At 52.3% G+C, this 18,891-nt stretch overlaps 5 protein-coding genes across 5 annotated transcripts; 1 reads left to right on the top strand and 4 right to left on the bottom strand.

Annotated features, from left to right (window-relative positions):
• Window positions 1–212: 212 nt before the first annotated feature.
• Window positions 213–1,394, top strand: ColSpa_05656 (3-hydroxyisobutyrate dehydrogenase, mitochondrial; the record flags this gene model as incomplete). Its single annotated transcript, XM_049271868.1, has 3 exons — window positions 213–320; window positions 408–581; window positions 834–1,394. The coding sequence occupies 3 exons, from the start codon at window positions 213–215 to the stop codon at window positions 1,392–1,394; spliced, it is 843 nt and encodes a 280-aa protein (XP_049127825.1).
• Window positions 1,395–2,577: 1,183 nt separating this feature from the next.
• ColSpa_05655 (sphingoid long-chain base transporter RSB1) lies at window positions 2,578–3,738 on the bottom strand (the record flags this gene model as incomplete). Its single annotated transcript, XM_049271867.1, has 3 exons — window positions 2,578–2,815; window positions 2,881–3,379; window positions 3,507–3,738. The coding sequence occupies 3 exons, from the start codon at window positions 3,736–3,738 to the stop codon at window positions 2,578–2,580; spliced, it is 969 nt and encodes a 322-aa protein (XP_049127824.1).
• A 1,835-nt stretch (window positions 3,739–5,573) lies between these two features.
• On the bottom strand, window positions 5,574–7,765 carry ColSpa_05654 (AP-3 complex subunit beta-2; the record flags this gene model as incomplete). Its single annotated transcript, XM_049271866.1, is given in 4 exon segments — window positions 5,574–5,581; window positions 5,598–7,458; window positions 7,518–7,660; window positions 7,726–7,765. 4 exon segments carry the CDS (start codon window positions 7,763–7,765, stop codon window positions 5,574–5,576), a joined length of 2,052 nt encoding a protein of 683 aa, XP_049127823.1.
• A 7,387-nt stretch (window positions 7,766–15,152) lies between these two features.
• On the bottom strand, window positions 15,153–15,426 carry ColSpa_05653 (uncharacterized protein; the record flags this gene model as incomplete). Its single annotated transcript, XM_049271865.1, has 2 exons — window positions 15,153–15,160; window positions 15,213–15,426. The coding sequence occupies 2 exons, from the start codon at window positions 15,424–15,426 to the stop codon at window positions 15,153–15,155; spliced, it is 222 nt and encodes a 73-aa protein (XP_049127822.1).
• Window positions 15,427–17,635: 2,209 nt separating this feature from the next.
• ColSpa_05652 (aquaporin-1) lies at window positions 17,636–18,529 on the bottom strand (the record flags this gene model as incomplete). Its single annotated transcript, XM_049271864.1, has 2 exons — window positions 17,636–18,109; window positions 18,161–18,529. 2 exons carry the CDS (start codon window positions 18,527–18,529, stop codon window positions 17,636–17,638), a joined length of 843 nt encoding a protein of 280 aa, XP_049127821.1.
• Window positions 18,530–18,891: the final 362 nt, after the last annotated feature.

Below are 18,891 nucleotides of genomic sequence, written 5' to 3'. Positions count from 1 at the left end.
CCCCGGATAACCATCCACCTCGTCTGCGTCCCATCCCCGCAGTCTGGGAAACCTGGGGGGGAGCAGTTTAAGCTCGGCTGGAATGCACCTTGTCTCCCCAGAGTTTGGTGTTTTGTTCTCTTGAGGAACAACATTCGATTCCCAATTGCTCACTTGTCGGTCGCCGGTTCATGCTTTTCTCTTTCGCGGATTGGTTCATCGGGAATTAAAAGATGCGGACCCCTACGGCATTGCGGACTATTAGGCTCGTGCAGCGGCGCGGCTTTGCGACGACGCCGCGGCGGCTGGAGAGCTATGGCTTCATCGGCCTCGGGCAGATGGTATGTGCTCTTTTGCGGTTCGTCTCGTCCCTGAGACGCACATGGGGGGAGGGGCCAGTCTCATAGCCAGGCGCTGACTTTGTCCAGGGCTACCAAATGGCCAAGAACCTGCAGTCGAAGCTGAGTCCCAAGGATGAGATCCGCATCTTCGACATCAACAAGGCCGCCGTCTCGAAGCTGGCCGAGGAGATGGGGCAGTCACAGGCCGGCGGCGCAAAGGTTGCCGTCGTCGAGACGGCGAGAGACGCCTCGACGGAAGCTGTGAGTCTTTATTTTGTTTTGTTTTTTTCATGGTTTTTCTTTCTTACTTTCCACCTCATTCCAAGTTCAACGGCCTTGTCCGTCTTGATGCTCTCATGATGTCCAAACTAAAACTGTTTTGCCAACTATGACCACGGCCCCCAAAGGCCCTGATATTACTACATTTCTAGTTGCTGAACCGAGCAAACCTCTTTGATTTCTTTCATTGGAAACGAGTTGTGGACATCAAATGTTGACCGTACGCCAAACCAGGACACCGTCATCACCGTGCTCCCCGAGCCGTCCCACGTGAAATCCGTCTACGCGTCCATCCTCGACGGCCTGCCGCCGAGGAAGCGCATCTTCATCGACTGCTCCACCATCGACCCCTCGTCGTCGCGCAAGGTCGCCGCCTCCGTCGCGGCGGCCCAGCCCGAAGGCCAGGGCGTCTTCGTCGACGCCCCCATGTCGGGCGGTGTCGTCGGCGCCACGGCGGGGACCCTGACCTTCATGCTCGGCTGCGACGCATCGCACCTCGCTGCCGTCGAGCCCACGCTGTTGCGCATGGGCCGCCGCGTGCTGCACTGCGGGCCCCAGGGGACGGGCCTGTCGGCCAAGCTGGCCAATAACTACCTGCTCGCCATCAACAACATCGCCACCGCCGAGGCCATGAACCTCGGCATGCGGTGGGGGCTGGACCCCAAGGTCCTCGCCGGCGTCATCAACGTCAGCACCGGCAAGTGCTGGCCAAGCGAGGTAAACAACCCCGTCAAGGGCGTCGTCGAGGGCAGCCCCGCGGGAGGGATTACAAGGGCGGCTTCGGCATCGGGCTGATGCGCAAGGACCTCGGCCTCGCCGTCGTCGCCGCCAGGGAGGCCGGCGCGAAGCTCGAGCTGGCCGGCAAGGCCACCGAGGTATACGCCGCGGCCGAGGGGGAGGACAACTGCAAGGGCCGGGACTTTTCCGTGGTGTACCGGTATCTGGGGGGTAAGGAGTGAGCACCGGCTCTAGCGGCGAGACCCAAAAAAAAAAGAGGGATATTAGAAAGCCCTCAGAAACACATAGAAGACCAATGGAAAGAATTCATCGAAGCACGTCGCACCATCCCGCAGTCGACGGCCCCGGAGCGGTCCTCTTGTCCCTGCGCGTGCCGGCCAGCGCCTTGGTCTCGGCCCTCCACCACTTCTCCCTAGCCTTGGCCTCCTTCTCGCCGAGGTGGTCCACGCAAAGCTCACACCGAACCACCCTCGGCTTCGGTCGGCGGTGCTCAGGCTCGATTAGGGTGTACCCCGGCGCCGTCCTAAGGACCTCGAGCTCGAGACCGGAGGAGTCGAGGGCTGGGTCCGAGGGGACGGGTTCCGGGACCGCTGCGGAGAGGCGGCCGCAGTGTGGGGCCACGACGGCGAGGGCAGCGGGGCATTGTTCGACGCGGCGGCGGGTTTGCCGAGGCGAGCGTTGCAGATGCCGCACATGTAGTGGACCGCGTCTGTGACGCACATGGCTAGACCTGAGTACCCGGGAATGGAGCGTACCGAAGGCTTGTGTCAGTCCCGGCTGTCACTTTGAGGGCGTTGAAGAGGTTGAGATGTAAACTGGCTTCTTCTCGTAAAGACTCCACAGGGGCTTGGGGTGTAATATTCACTTGCCAGGCCGAACAGCGCTTTGATTGGCGTCAGTCTCCTGCGAGAGTTGAACATTGGCATTATTGGCCTCGTTGTTCAGGAGGCCAACACTGTTCTAACAGAAACCTTTCCTAAAAAGGGCAAGGAACCGCACTCAAAGCGCGTATAATACAATCTCTTTGATTGGATTTCAACACTACAGAGTGACCTCTCCAAAGCACACATGTCTAACCAAAGGGGAGCTCAAAGTTTCATAAAGCGAAAACATAGACGAGCCCTGACATCCCAAACGCCATGACCTGAAGGCTTCAAGCGTCGCAGTGACAACTTGTACAACCAGTGTCTTCTATCCGTCTAATATAGGCTTCCTTTTCAATCGCACCAACCACACTCCCTCATGCCGACTCACGCCCCGACTCGATCTTGACATTCTCCGGCGTCGACGTCGTCATCGAATCCGTCTTCTCGCCGACCTGCGCTGCGCGGGACCTGGCCATCGGCGGGAAGTAGACGCCGGGGTGGAAGACGGTCAGCAGCGTGACGCAGATAAGCACGAGGCCGGCGTCAAGGATCATGAACGAGACCTCGTCCTGCATGATGTGGTTGCCCCAGCCGCCTGCCATCTCGGCAACACTGTTGTCCGCAAGTCAGCAAAATCCATCCGTGGTCGTCCAGGGAAGAAAAGGTGTCCGACGTACCGGTAGATGCAACGGACCATGACGCACGCGTACGCCGCCGCGACGCCGCAGACGAACATCCTAAACTTGGGCGAGCGGTACAGAGCAATGTCGCCGGTGCTGTGGTCGCCGCTGTGCGCCCACTTCCTCACCCTGATCCAGTAATCCGCGCCGGCGACGCCGAACAGCACCAGCACGACGACCTGCAACGCGATGCCCGCAATGATGGCCTGGTTGCCGCCGTTGAGCAGCTTCTTGTTCGTCTGCCCCGCCGCCGCCGCGAGACCGCCGCCGATGGCCTGGACGATGAGACAGGTGAGGTCGGCGGGGAGGAAGATGAGGGGGTACAGGCGCGGGCGGATGCGCGTGAGCGTCGGGTTAAGGTTCGCCGAGACATGCTTGAGGGTGAGGTAGATGCCGGCGCAGATAAAGGTAGGGCCGAGAATGATGGTGCAGATTTGCATCTGGAAAGCGTCCTTGTTCCAGGGGTTCTCGTGGAGGAGAACGCGGCCAACGTAACCTGGGTTCGTGTTAGTCGACGATGCATCACGGTAGCAACAGTCGAGGCACGGGGCAGGGGTTCATCCGGTCGCAGACGGGATGGATTGATGACGGAAAGGTCAAAACAAATAGGAGGACACCCATACCAACAGTCTCAAGAATGCTACCGCCCGTCACAAAAAGCATGAACGTCCAGGTGCGCTTCCACGTCCCGATGGTGGCCGAGGTGAGCACGACGAGGCCAAAGGCGACGGCGAAGAAGATGTTGGCACCGAAGTTGGGGTAGTAGGACAGCACCGTCATCTCGACGGGGCAGAGCTGTGACACCTCGGTGCACTCGCGGAACGGCCGCCGCATCGCAGTGTCGTTGGCCGACATGGTGGCGGATTTTCAAGGGTCCTGTCGAGTGGCGATCGCTGGTTGTTGAAGGTCGAGGCTCGTGGTGGAATGCCGTGATGACGCGCAGCGATATCTCCAAAACGGTCGCGGGTCTACTCAGTTGCAATCCTCGTGTGCTTTGCTGTTAGTCCTTTCTGGTTGCTCAAGGACGGAACCGCGCCAAAGGTTCTATGAAATAGAACGGCCACGAAAGGAAGGGCGCGAATCGAAGGTGCAGACACGAAATAGAGACAAAGGGACGGGCAGTCCCAAGCGCAAACGACGCCCGTCATCTATATATGTATGCAAACGACCGCAGGCGCATCCACATCCACACGGCACGAAATCCATGACATTGCATCGCCTCCTCCTCCGGCTAGGGGCCGGCTGTGGAGTTGGGAAGGGTCCCGTCCATTGCTCCAATGTTACCAGCGTCGCCCGGCTGGTCACTGGTAAGCGAACAAACCGAATGACACGAGAGGGATGGACGATTGAAAGAAGGCAAGCGGTGGTACAGCGCAGCAAACGGCGCCGCTAAGCCCAGAGCCAAGTTCTCTCTTGATCCCCTTCCTCTACCCGTGGACCCGCTGGCCTTCTCGATTTGGAAAGGAGTGCGTGTGCCGCTTACGGGCCTTTTGGTCTTTGATGACCATTGGATGTTGGGCGTTGTATCTGTTTGCAGGCTGAGACGTCCGAGACTTGAGCCTCGAATGTCGCCCTCACGGTGTATTCTGGCAAGCAAGAGCTGCGTACATTCTCGTTTGGTAAGTATTAGCCAGCCGTCATCTGGCCAGAATCATAGCAATCGACGCGATCAGCCTTTCATGCTGAAGAATAAAAAGAAACAACAGCGTACCCATCGAGACAGTCAAGAGTTGGGACATGCAACATTTGGTGGGACTCTCACAGCCAACACCCGAATCTTAGCATCATTTTAGCGCCTTGGCCGAGCCCACTTGGCCGGGGGATGCTATCCGAACAACACGGGCTAAGCGATGCTGCTGGCCCGCACCCGAGCTCCTAACCGACAAATAGACAAGGGTCTCGACGGCGGTTTGTCAGTGAGACAGCCTTTAGAGGACCCTGAGAGAGATGAAGCACCTCGGGTCCCTCGGATCGCTTAGCAACATGCATGCATGCCTGCTGCCCGCGTGGCGCCGGTAGAAACACACGATCGGAGGGCCAGTCCGGTGTCGTAGGATTTGCGTCTCTGCGCCCAGACTGTCGGAGCAACCAATCTCACCGAACAATGACAAGGTCGCCTCTGGTTCATTTCCGCCAATCAATAATGACGTCTAGTTTGTGCGACTCCATCCTCGGTGATACCGTTTTTCGCAACCTGTTACACCTACCGGTATTTCAAACTAGAGACTGAGTTAAGCTCAGATCTGGCAATCGGCTGGCCATGTACAAAGTATCCACTATGGTAATGTAGACAACATGGTTCGTGATGATTCTGGTACGCGACTACGCTTGATGAATTTGCAAATGAGGCATGCTTGGTTTTGTTTATATTCTGTTATCGATCCGACATCAACTTGTCGGCGTCGGTGGCATCGTCCTTGAGCCCCGGTTGCTTTAGTCGCTGTCGTCGCTGCTGCTCTCCTCATCCTCTTCTTCCTCGTCGTCCTCCCCTTCGTCATCGTCCTCCTCCTCCTCTTCATCCGTCTCTTCCTCGGACTCGTCCTCGGCATCATCGTCCATCTTGAACGCCTCTTGTTGCTCCTCCATTTCTTCCTCTGCGAGCCAATCGTCAAGGGTCTTGACACCAATGCCGGCTCCGCCTCCAGCGCCAACAACAGCCCCGAGACCATTGGTCTTCGTCGGCGCAGCTTTCACCGCGCTGTCGAGCATCTGACTAGCCGGCACGCTCTTCTCCTCGCCGTATGCCGAAGGCGTCTCCGTTTCTCGCAGTCGCCGGTCCGGCTCCGAACCCTCCGCTACCCAGTCGGGAAGACCCTCGTAGCCGCGCAGACCGTGGACGCCGCCTCCGCCCGCCAGCACAAGTGTCGATGAGCCGAGCATGAAGCCCTTGCGAGTCTCTGACGGACTGGGAGCCTGCGGCGCAGGCTTCGGTGCCAACAACATCAATGTGGCCAGTTGGGGCACAGAAAGGAGAGCTCGATACATGCGAGCTCGATCGCGAAGGTCGTACGACGTATCGTAGCGGACCAGCAACAATGCATAGTCCCAAAGTTTCGCGATGGGGTGGTCGTCTTGACTAGGCACCGCCGCTTCGTCTTCGCTTTTGTTTTCGCTCTGGCGGTTTATGTGATGGAGGTAGACCTTGGCAGCGAGAAGGAGAATCTGCCCCTTTGCCACCTCTGCCTCGTTCAAAAAATCCTTCAAGAGGATCCGCAACACATCCGCCGCGATATTGTCCTCGCCTTCGAGACCGGAAAACTCGCCCACCAGCCAGATGATGGTTGCTCTCGCCTGAGGGTCCGTTGCAGAGTCCAAGTTTTTCGCAAGACGTACGACCGTCCCGACGTGCCCTTCGGGGTCTTGCTGAATCAGATGCCGAATGACTGTCAGTGACTCGGCGGCCAATGTTCCATCCAGACTCGTGATCTGCCCCAGTAATAGCCGCAAACACCTTGGTGCTGTTGACGAGTCCGTCTGGGCACACCGTCCGATGGCACGCACCGCTTCTCTCACTAGTGCCTTGTTCGTTGAGCCGGAAAAGTGTTCAAGCTCGTTCAGGATCAGGCTCTTGATGTGGGGCGGCGCGTGAGGAAAGATGAGCGTCAAGATTTCCAACTTTAATTCCCACACTTGCGCAGGGTCTGTAGCTCTGACAAGGAAGTGACTGGCGTACTTGACAAAGTCGGTTGGTCTCGTCAAGCAAACCGAGACAATGTTGTAGAGTGCGACTTGCTGGATGTCTTGTGGTCCCCTGAGTAGCGCTACGAGTGGGCCGATGGCAATCTTGACGTAGTCTGGCGTTCCGATATCGACGTAGCATCTCGTGACCGCAATGACCACGGCCGAGTTACGGCTCTGCAGAAGAGGCTTGATGCCGTTGAGTAGTAGGGCCAGATCCGGGTCCACCACGACAACCTGCTGCTCCTCGCCTCCTTGTTGCGCATTCTCGCCGTAAAAGTCGCCCAGGTCGGCTGTCTTTTCCTGACTTTTGACACTGCGCGTCCGCCTAGGAAAGCACTTCCTTGCATAGTATGTCATCATCCGCAGCGTCGCCAGCTGACTCCACTCGTCCATGTCCACGACCTTCTTCACCAAAGCCCGGTAATGCGGGTGGATCAGGTCGATGCGGTCGGGGCACACTTCCAGAAAAGCCAACACCGCGGCACCGGCGACGAAGTACTGCTTGTCGCCAATGAGAGCGGTCAGATATTCGAGGAGCTGGGGCAGCTGTGTAGGGTCGAGGCGGTAGCACTTGGGGATGGAGAGAGCGGCAGCTCGGCGCACATACGGACTCATGTCTGCCACGCCCTTCTTGATTGCGAGAGACACAATTTGGCTAATGACGGGGACTCGGATGCCGGACATGGTCTTGAGGGCGAGGGCGCGGACTTGGGGGTTCGTGTCGGAGAGGGACTTCTGGATAGTGTTGATGGAGAGCAGGGCGAGGTCGGGTTCCTGCTCGGCATGGTGAATGAGGTAGATGTAGACAAGCTTCTTGATTTCGATATTCGGCGATGCGACATTTTTTACGACAGAGGAGAAGAAGGGCAGTGTCTTCTGGCCGCGGTACATCATCTGTACGGAGGTGCGATTAGCCAAGACCTAGAACTGGAGCCGGCGGGAATGGTTCGTACCGAGAGGACGCGGCGCAGGCCATCCAGCACCTCGCGGTCATTTCGACTGTCCAACAGCTTCTTGATCTGCGTACGGTCGAGAGGGCGGCCGGTGCTGCGGGAGCTGCGCGTCGCCGAGGCGGCATCGAGCGTGAGCTCTCGAGCTGGACAAGGTCTACGTTAGCGAGAAACATGACATTGGGAATGGGGTGGGCGGTGAATGACGTACCACTCTCAAGCAAACTGGATATTCGCGCGATGGACTCCATGACGGGCGACAGCAGGTCAGAACTGAAGCAGTCGTTGGGGGGAGGGGGGTTGACGAGCTTCGCAGTCGTGGAGATGTGAACGTTGCAGGGAGAGAAATGACGTCTCGTGCTCGAAAGGCTGAACCAGGCCGCGCCGACGAGGGGCAGAGGCCGGCTGGCGTGCTTGGCTGCCACCCTGCTTAGCTGGCCCTTCAGCTGCCAACGGCGGCGGCCGGCCGTTCGCTAAAAGACCCTCCGGGCCGCCAACAAACTCTCAACTTCAGCGGGCAGGAGCGCTGAGCTTAACGGGAAGTGCCCCCGCCAAAGCCACGTTCTGGGCCCACAATCCTTGTACAACTCAATTCAGCTCGTTTTCACTGCCAGCCAACTTAAAGAGAAATGTTCTCAGTTTGACTCTCAACTAGTTATCAACAACTAATGCACCCCTCGACGAGATCAACAAATCGCCCAACTAAATTATATCCGTGACTTCATTGTAACGGATGAGCTGACTATATAAAATAAAATCAATGCATCGAATTGACGCAGCTAGGACGTAGCAAACCGTATGTGTCTCTCAACCTAGCAAAGCATCCTGAACTGTGACGGCTGAGGGCGTCGTACTGTACCCTGGGATAGAGACGCACCCGGTGTTCGATGCTGACGCCGTAGACTCAGACTGAAAATCGTTTTAGGACGTGGCATTGTCTCTGTTGTGCCACTGACCAAATCATTCCAAGATTTCTATAGTTCTCGTATTGTCACAACATTGCGAGTTTTGTCAAGCTCTTGATGTAGGTGTTTTGAACTCCTAAGCTGTGGGCTTGCGTGGTAATCACGTCAATGATTCTATCTCAGTTTAGAATCATGCTCAAAGCCAGACAGTCGATCCAAGGTTATGTTGAGCTGATTGCCATATGTTCAAGCTCGTTCCAATTGAGTAGTCATATTTTTGAAGAATAATTCATCATGGTGTCGTCCTTCAAAATATATACAACTTAGCCCTTTCCCTAGGACCTGTTTCCTGTTGTGCTGTGACTAGACCGGCGATGCATTTATCGCATAGCGGCTTTTCTGGAAAGACGATCGTTGGCCAGTTCTTGAGAGCAGCTAGACCTGCGACAGCTAAACGAGCGTACCAATTACCAGTTGTGTACACAACGCCTACCTCGTCCCCTATGAGATTCTCCTGACAAAGCAAGACCTCGTCCCACTGTGTCACGGATCGAAGGAGGCAGCCCATCGCCTTTTGCAATGCAGTGCCGTTTCCGGAAGATGTTGAGCTGGGGTTGCAGTTGCAGTCATGGAGTCTTTTAAGACTCTGATGATTCAGAGATGCTAGTAGATCAAGGTCAGTCACCCATTTTGGTCCGTCAAAGACTTGAACCAAGGCCTCCCGTATAACGACGTCCCCGTCCACAGCTCCTTGGGCACCTGCAACCCTGATGGTGAAATCCGTACATCGCAAGTGCATAGAAGTCGTCCGGAAATGATCGCTAACGTCTCCACTGAACTTGCCTGCGTTAACTTGCCGACCTATGCTGGAACCAAGTTTGAGGGACAGAGGCTTCGGTGGCGGCACAAGCATGACGATCCCTGGGTGTCCAATATTCCCAAGAATGCGGCGGATGCCTTGCATCGTAGCCGTCGCCGACTTGTCAAACTCACACGGATCTTGAAGTAGATATTCCGCCGCGTAAATCGAGTTCCCTGTTGCCAGTGCCATCACATGCTGAACTTGGTCCAAGTGGATATCATGCTCGCCAGACTCCATATAGGCGAGACATGAGAACTTGGCCGACCGGTGAAATCTATGATCACTGCTATTCCCTAGGCCCATATTATTGGAGTTTGCCCAGTGTGACAGTCCTAGTGCTCTATGTGTCACGCCCGCCGAGACTGTTGCCTCGGGCCAATGTTGATACAATTGAGAGACGCGAAACATCGCACTAAGCGACGAGAATATCACCCCGTTCTTGAATGTCCTGGCCCTTGGTGATTTCGAGTAGTCGGAAATCCCAGATTGCGGGATGCTCGCCAAATAGTGTCGAAGAGAAAGAAGATCAACCCTATCCGACCTCAAGAAGGCCGTTAGTTGGCCCAGGGTACCGCTCGGAATGTCGGTGGGTGCTCTGTCACTAAGGAAGAGTGCAAGATGTGAACCCCCTTCAACGAGCCGAAACTGAATTTTTTGGTTGGAAGCGTTTGCCGGGATATGGGTAAACTCGTGCAAGTCCCAGTCAGTGTCGACGGCATTTTGCATCTCAAAGAGGCTGGCATTCAGGCCAGTTTCCGATGAATACGAGGCCAAGACGGGCTTCAGTTCCGCATACCTCTGTATGAACGAGGCAGGTGGGTCCAACCATTCGAAGCACCCACTGGAACTCATTAGCTCTTTACTCCAGCTAGCTGTCGTGTTTCGTACGGAAAGCCAGTTGTAGTCTTCGTCCAAGCCGTCCGTTTCGGGGAGGCATGCCCTAATGTTGGAACACCGTAAACTTGTTGCGGAGCCGTCGAAACCCCAAGGCAAGCACACAATGATGTGCACTTGAGCTCTCTTTGACGACATCGACAGCTCTTATCACAAGGACCTGCACTGCACTTGCATCTCACAATGTCTTCAGTTTTGAAATCCGGCTCATCGAGGTCATACCTGGGTCTAGTGCCGATATCGTTTGGATCCTCCAGGGTGAATGGCTCGATGTAAGGATCCATGACATTAAGGGACTGAAGACTCCCCGCTTCACGCTCAAATGTCGATGATCTGTACTCCTCAGAGCGTTCCATGTATCTTTGTACGAAAGGGTCTTCGGTCCGGTCAACGTGTAGCCATCTATTGTGTTTTCTTGTCGCTTTCAATTACCCGTCTGTACAATGCTTCCTAGACTGCGCAGACTGTACAACTGCTGAAGCGATTTCGATGCTCCCGCGAAAACCACGAGAGTCGTCTGGCTTGTCATTTTTGGGCACTGCCATCGGGCGGCTTACGATGATGGCATCGTTCTCGTGGAAGTTGCACTCATGGGATAGCGAACGGAATGCTTCGATGGCCGGTTCCATGTTTGTCTCCACATGGTACAACTTCTTTGACATCCTGAATTGAAGGTATCGATTCGTCAAACCAAACATTGGTGGGGTGTTGCGAAGATCGGGATCTAGGAAGTTGCGACCTCTGCGTCGTCCATACTCAACACGATAGAGAGCGTTCTCTTTGTCTTTACCATCCATCTTTAAGATATCTCTAGCTGCTTCAACGAGGGGAGTAATCCATTCCAAAGATAGTTCAAGTGGCCAGGATCTGCTACTTGATTCCATCGACTCCGTCATGTCGAGCTGGAGCACGTCTCCCAGTGCAGCAAAGCAATTTGCGGTTTCCATAATGTCGACAAGCTCAGGCCTGGACCAAGAATGAATAAAATAACCTAATGATATCAAGCGGAGCTCCTGTATTGTCAAGCGATCACCGTCATCGATAGATCTCTCAACTAGAACAGGGTCGCCATAATACCGCAGGTGTGATAGAGACAATGACCATCTTACGCCAGTATCCCCTCTCTCCGTCGTCTCAAGCCCCAGTGTAATGACACCTCCGGGTTTGACAAGCTCATCTTGAAACTGGATGAGTTTGTCCGGGTTGAAAACTTGGATGTCGGGGAAAATGTGCCATGACAAGAAGCCTAACAGGACGGACCCGTTAGACACGTCTTGTGGAGACCCCTCGATAGACTTTTGTACAGATAGCATAGCTATTTTCCAGTTTTTCATAACGTCGGAATACGTAGTACCAAATCCTCTGATCGAAGGAATGTTCTTGATAATGAGTTTGAGCTGAGTCTCCTCCCGTTTTTTTACATGGTTTGCCGACTCCAACCACGCTCGGGCACTGGCATCCCAGGATGCGAGATCGTCTCTCCTGATCTCGAGACCTTGTTTTCTGGCAAAGAAAGCTGTCATTCCTTCCAGTTGAGACGGATCAGCTTTGATTTCCAGCTCTGCCAGTCTAGTCTCGACAATCTGTACCCAGATCGCGGTTGCCTCAGAGGAAGAAAACATTCTGGCCAACATACAAGCGAGCAAGTGCAGCGCAACATGTTCTCGGCCAGACGACACCGCCGCTAGGATCGATGTCCCGTCGACTCCGACGTGACTAGCGAAGGGTCCAAAATCAAGCGACTGCTCAAGTTCGTCGGTATTAGCGGCGACTTGGCAAGACTTCCACGTCATCACTTACATTTGTGCTTAATTTTGAGGATTTGACAATCTCGGACACCCTATAGCCATATGCCTCTGACAGAATCTCAATATCCGGTATGAATTCCTTGAAGATTGCTCCAAGCCTCCTGGCGGTCTTGTGATGCTGGCCGTTCTCGGCATTTTCTCGTCGTTGAGTTGATAGCGCGTTACCCAAGTCTTGGTACTGTTTTGGTATCTCAACTTTCACGCAAGAAAAATCGACATTGAAGTTGAAAAGTCCGACGGTGTTTTCGACTTTGGCTGAGAGAAGGCTACCCTCCATTTTTGAATTCATCGTGCGATGCGTTGGAAATGGCCGAATGATTCGCGACAGTTTTTGTTGTTGGAAGCTGGGATGAAGAGTATGGGAAAATGTGGCCACACAATGGACATTTTGTTGTCCACAGCACCAGGCTGCTTCTCCTCATCAAGAGCACTCATGTGTTATCGACAGAGTTTGGTTGGTTAGATGCAGTCAGCATAGCACATCATCTCCATTTTTAGTGCCGTGCAGTGCAGGTCATATGTTTATTCTTGGCGACGTGGTCTTCGTCAAGGTGTCAAGGTGGTTGGTTGGTGTACTGCCAATGACAGTGGTGCCTGAGATAAAGATTGATGCCTGTTGTAATTATTCACTTAGGTGTAACTGCATACAGCCACAGTCTGCAAGCTTTCCAGCCTGCTTTCGATCCATGTATTCTAAATTTCAAAGCCGTTGGGGTTTTTTATTAAAGTGAACCTGTTCTGCAATGCGTTTGAAGCTCCAAGAGTTCAGCCAAAGTCTCTAAGCTCATGGCATTTACGCTACAGACAAGCCACCCAACATCGACAAGTTTCTTCTAGATGATGAAAATGGTGTCTCGTTCAAGGGGAAAGGACCTGTCACTGCCTACTTGTGGTGATTCTTCCTTTTTCTTTTCTTCTTCCTTCTATTGTTATAAAGCCCAACTCCTAATATCTCAAAATTTGCATTCTTCTTCAGCTGGGGGTACATTGCGAGTCAATGGCATGAACTCTTGAATAAAGCAACTTTGAAGGTTCCGTTTTCCCGGGCACTGTAGGATTGCTTTTCTATTGGCACCTCGTATGGCATTGGTTGGTGATCACGTATCAAATTCAAAAACAGTCAGAGTGCTAATATCTTTAAACAATCAATTGTTTGGTCTCCTTGTTACTGTTTACTTACTTGCATTCTGACCTCCGACATCAAATCGTGCCATGAACAGATGCACGTGGCATTGAAAGTGACTTATTTAGGCGCACAGATGGGACGGGTCTGGCAACCAACATTGCAGGCGACTCCCACTACTATCAAGCAAGCAGGCTGCAGCCTGGTATAGCGTTCGCCTTTGACACCGCCCCTGTACCAAGATACTTGGAATAAAAGATGCCACAGCCGTCCTTTACACTAATTACCCTTACTTGCGGCTATGATCTGTCTCTCTGATCAACAATCACACAGACCTAATATCACTGGCAGCAGTCACTTATTCCTCACTGATCAGATCACTTAGCACCCTTCATTCCATTGCCGTACTGCATCTTTTCCCAAACCGGATCTACAAACCTTCCAAGAGCTACCCCCCTTCCCGGAAGCCTCCCCTGGAAGGAGCGCCTAGCTTCCATCACCAACCAAGAATGACGCAGAACGAAAAATCGCAGCAGGGCATGCCAAACCAGTAAATGAAGATCACACCACCTGAAGCTCAGCAGATGCTCATAGGCAACAGCGTTAATCCGGTTTCGTTCACCCAGCATCAGTCCGCTACTCTTCCACGTCAACCACCCGCTGCACAGACAGAATCAATCACCATATGCGTGGCAAACGTTCAACCTCATCAGACTAGTCAGATTACCAACACGCCTATACCCAACGCGTCCGGCTTAAAGATTGAGAACCTGCCCAAGATGACTTAAAGCCCTGATGCGGCTGGGTCGTCTGCAAACCACAGCGCCAGTGGGAGCCATGCCCTGCAAGATTATCTAAACAAGCTGATGCTACTGAAGCAGCAGAACAAGAAGAGACTTATGATGCATCACCAGCCCGCAAACAGCCGGTTTCTAAGGATCTTGGGCCCGGATGTTTGATCTGATATTTAACGTTGCGAGGTGGAAGATGGTGATGCATTCTTCACCAGGCATAAATATGAATCAGGACGCAGGACGCTATTGATAACCGAAGAGATTTTAGAAATATAATCAGTTTCCTTTCCAAGTCCCTGCCTTGCAAGTTGAAAATTTGCTGCTAATAATCATCATTGCCATGATTTTCGTGATGATACTTTCACAAAGCCTGAGAAATTATTTCCAAAGGTTGATATTCCCACCGCTAATAACTGCAACATTTACGCAGTTTCCCATCCACTCTTCTGAAAGAAGCTGGTTTCCTTCCTATTTATAGACCCATATACTTCTGTCTTCAAATGAAAGTCTCAGCTATAACAAAACTTTTGACCCCTTGTGACAATGAGTGGCTTTCATCCTGCCATAGACAGTCGACCAACAACCTGCTTCAAGTACTTAATGCTAGCTTTGGAAGAGACAATATGTAGTATTTGGTGCCAAGCATTAGTTTGCCTTCATGAGCTAGGGGCGACCACATAGGAAACAGGCCTCGTACTAGCTGATCCAAAAGCTGATACTACAAAATACTGAGCATGGCGGTCGATTACAGAAGGAAACCAACAAGAGAATCCGTGGAAGGAGGCTGGGAAGAAGGTGAGTTTACGGGACCAAGGCTTGTCCGAATGCTGCCATCCACGACACTTCGTCATGGGGTTTCAACGTATAAACATTCCAGACTTGGATTTGGTATTTGTAAAAGAGTGCGTTTATTTCTAACCCTAAGTAGCACCATCTGAGCCCTTCGAGAAAATGAGTGATTGCTTATATGGAACCCCATCCTATCCCCTCTTGTTCTGAGCCAAGCTCCAAACTATCCAACAATGAGCGACTTATGGATTCAGTCAAATCCAATACCCTATTCCCTGCACCCTGGATCCAAATACAGCTCTGGGAGTTAGAGCTGAACGGTTGGGTACTTTGCAATAACGATGTACATCCTCTAACTAAGGGCACTCAACTCTGAACGACCACGTTCCTTTCAGAGAATGGCATTGCCTCGTGCTAAAGGCCGTAACTACATTGCCCCGGCAATTGCCGTCTGGGTATCCTCTTACTGCTCTACTAGTTAGGTGGGGCTTTGGCATATTGCTCGGGGAGGGGCTGCTCTTACTCTTGCAATCGGGGTTGTGCTCGATGACCCTCATCCCCCAGTCGGTACTATACAGAGGGTTACAGACGCCTCTGTTGTAACCTCTGATTGGGCCTTCGTCAGAAGAACAGTCGGTCTTGCCGCTTTTTCTGACCCTGAAGTCATCGGCGAGAGCTGCAGGGCCCAGAACCGCGCAGGCCGTAGCGACGGTGGCGATGATGTTGGTGATGAGCATTTTGAAAGTCTTGCGGGTGTGGAAGCTTGTGGGTTTGGTTTATGGCTATTGGTGATGATCAGGACAAGGATTTGAAAATGTGTGTGTGAGTTGATGAAAAGAAGAGACGAAATTGAAGATGAACACACATCTTTATAGTCAACGATTTGCAGTTTCTAAGAATGTTCGAGGATATACTTCTTACTTCTCGATGTGGTAAATACTTTTCAGAAAGCAGATGTTTCTAAGCTCTGAAGTATGGTTTGGTTTCATTGGATAGATGCGGGATCGTGGAGGGCAACCCAGAATGTCTTAGACATTTGATGCTATCGTATATGCTCACCTTCCTTAGCTGGCTACCCATTAGGGACAATAGCTTGCAATCATAACCCCGATTAGAGAAACATAAACGAAACAAGCGGCATGATCGGCGGTGTAAGCCACCGAGGGAAGTTTCACTGCAATCTTGAGCGCTTCCGTACGAGGGCCGATCTGCTACGGTAACACATCCTAGCGTCTTGGTGAACTCTTATGGTTCTCCTGCTTACCGCTACGGCGTGTTCATGTCAACAGTGGGACTAGAACTGAATGAATGAGGTGATTCGGTCCCTGAATAGTGAACTCTCAGTTTGTGCGTATGCGAGCCATGGGCTTAGATGATATCGGGCGTTGTGTCGATTCGCGGGCGAAGGAAAAAGTTATATTATGAGCCCCAATTTGGTAATGAAGAATTTCTGTACAAAGTGTTGAGTTTCAGCGTTTCATGTGGAACCGCCCCATTGAAGACAAGGTGCCAAGGCCAACCTCCAATATGTCGGCTACCACTTATGTCTACAACGAAGGGGTGGTCCAATATTCGAAGACTTGTTGCGTCAGTCTGAATCAGAGCTCCTCACATGTCCAGGTTTATACTTTCGAAATCAATAAGCAAGTCTTCGCCGAGCATACTTAGGCCGTCAAATCCAGTTACAAGTGATGCGGTAACTCTGGTGTCTGTTATGTGTATCTCTGGGGCTTTGTGACTGCGTTCGATACAAGGTTCTTGGTAGTTCCTGTAATGAGAGCTGGCCACTCCAATTGCTCAGCGCGGCTTGAAGAGTGGACCTGACGATGAGGAGTTGAGTCGTACTGGAACGCGCGGCAAGCTCAGTGCGGAGATTCAAGAAAGGCCGACGTGTAATTAATAACGTACTGAGACACAAGTTGATTACCGCATTCAGTAAACAGAAGTATCTCAAGACTCTTGGCCAGTAAGCTGATCGCCCCAAGCATGTCTTGATTAGGACTTTGGACGTGTTGCAACAAGGTTGGGGAACGTGCATACTCTCTACTCGGCTTGTAAGGGATGAGCATGTCACCTCTTAACGGCGAGGGCAACCGAGCCTCTGTGCAATTATTTCCACGTGCGACGCGTGGCCTTTTGGGCAAAGTCACTCCAAACTTCAAAGTGCTTCTGGAATTTCTATTCAAAAGCGATATATCCCAATATGGATCCTTCAACACTGGTTGGACACGGCTCCAGTTTCTCAGCAGTATTCAAAAGTATCGAGGTCAGCCACAATCGCCAGGGAAAACCAGCGTGAGAGTATGAAACACAGCATAAATCAGCCCTATGGTTATGCGTCGGCTCTGCTATATACCTTGCTTTCACTTGTAAGCCTCGAAAGCAGTTGGCGAAGCAGCCATCAAGAATTATGGGCGGGGAGACGAAGACGGCCCGAGATAACCGTTGAAGTTCCCGCTACCCTCAAACAAACGCTCGTTATCTAGCACCAAGTCATCCTCATGCCCAACGTCATGATTCGGATAGCTAAATTTGTAGAGTTTACTGAGGATTACGTTACCGGACTTGGTGAGCTTGAAGTAATTTCACATCTTTAATGGCAACTGTATTGTGAAATAATTTGGTGTTGAATTAAATCAAGAAAATATGTGCTCACCACCAAGATGAGCGTTTGAGGAAGACAACTTTGTTTCTTGATGTCTTGAGACTGCTCGTTGCCATGTCCGAGGGAGTTCCTGGTTTCTAGGTAGCGGGGCCGTTGCTCGATAAAAGGCTTGTGGACGTGCATGGGAAAGCCTCTATGAGTGCAGCAGCATGAACTGGTCACACTGAGAGTAGTATCTTGGCTGGAAAGTGAGAGGCACACAATCATGGTAAATAATTTAGGGCAAACAACTATGAACGCTTGCTTAATGACACTTATTAGAAGACCTTGCAACAGTATAGCTAATGATGAGCAGTATATCCGCTCTCCAGGTCAGGAGAGTGGTCAAAAGTCTCTCCTGAGGCCCCAGGTACAGTTTTGTCGATGGAGCGATCAGGTTCTGCGGGCCCATGGGTATCAGGTTTTTCTTTCTTGTTAAGGTGATTGAACTTTTCGCCAAGAGCCTGTTTTGGGTCGGCGACATTGTTGACTGTTTCGTACTCCAGAGCTTTGATGAACATGTAAAATACGCTTGCCAGCAAAGCCCCAAGAATAGGGCCAACCCAGTATATCCAGTGGTATGAGCTGAATGATTGAGTGACTACTGCGGGACCGAACGAGCGGGCTGGGTTGACACTGCCGCCAGTGTAGAAAATGCCCATGAGCTCGGCGATGAAAAGAGAGAGGCCAATGCCGATGGGGGCGATGAACGTGCCTTCGTGCTTCTCGGTGGCCAGCATAAAAATTGTAAAGACGAGTTGGGCAGTTAAGAACATCTAGTCAGGCGTTAGTTGCTACTTGTTAACGGACTTGGGCAATGCACGTACCTCGATGAACAATCCCTGAACGACTGTCGTGCCGCCACCCAGCTCCGTTTTGACAGCCAGAACATTTGGCATCATTGCAGAAACAACGCCAGAGGCTGCTATGCCGCCTAAGATTTGTGAAACGATAATCAAAATGCCGCGCGAGTAGCCTGTAGCACCGACAACCATCATACCCAGGGTGACTGCAGGATTGAACAATCCTCCGCTGATGCGGAAGAAGACCCATGCGTTGACAGCCAACGACATGCCAAAGACCAGAGCAATGTACATGATCTTGCTTGGGTTGGCACTCAAGTCTGTAGCGTTCGCGCCCTCGGGCGGTGCGGTGTTAACCACGTTTGTCCCGCCGAGCGCGAATAGCAGGAACATGAAGGTGCCAACGAATTCACCCACACATGCCACGATGTGGCCTTTGACCGGAGATGGAAGGAAGTCGAGATAGGTCAGGCGCCGGACCACATGTTTCTCATGCCAATGTGGTCGCTGGAGTCTGCGAGATTTCCAGGGGACGCGAAACCCTCGTGTGGGACGATCGACATTCATCTTGAAGGGATAAGAGTACCAGCTGACAATAATATGGTACAGGAGTTCAGAGCAATGAGTTTATATGGCAAAAAAGGTGTTTTTTCAAAGCAGGGGTCGCACGATATCGAGACTAGAAAAGTAGAAAAGACGCGACCGATTCACGACAAGGCTTGAATGTTCGGTACGTTTGTTAGCGACGGATTACC

This window comes from Colletotrichum spaethianum (genome assembly GCF_022836535.1).
Source record: "Colletotrichum spaethianum MAFF 239500 DNA, contig12, whole genome shotgun sequence".
Taxonomy (NCBI): Eukaryota; Fungi; Ascomycota; class Sordariomycetes; order Glomerellales; family Glomerellaceae; genus Colletotrichum; species Colletotrichum spaethianum.
This window is presented reverse-complemented; position numbering and strand designations above follow the sequence as displayed.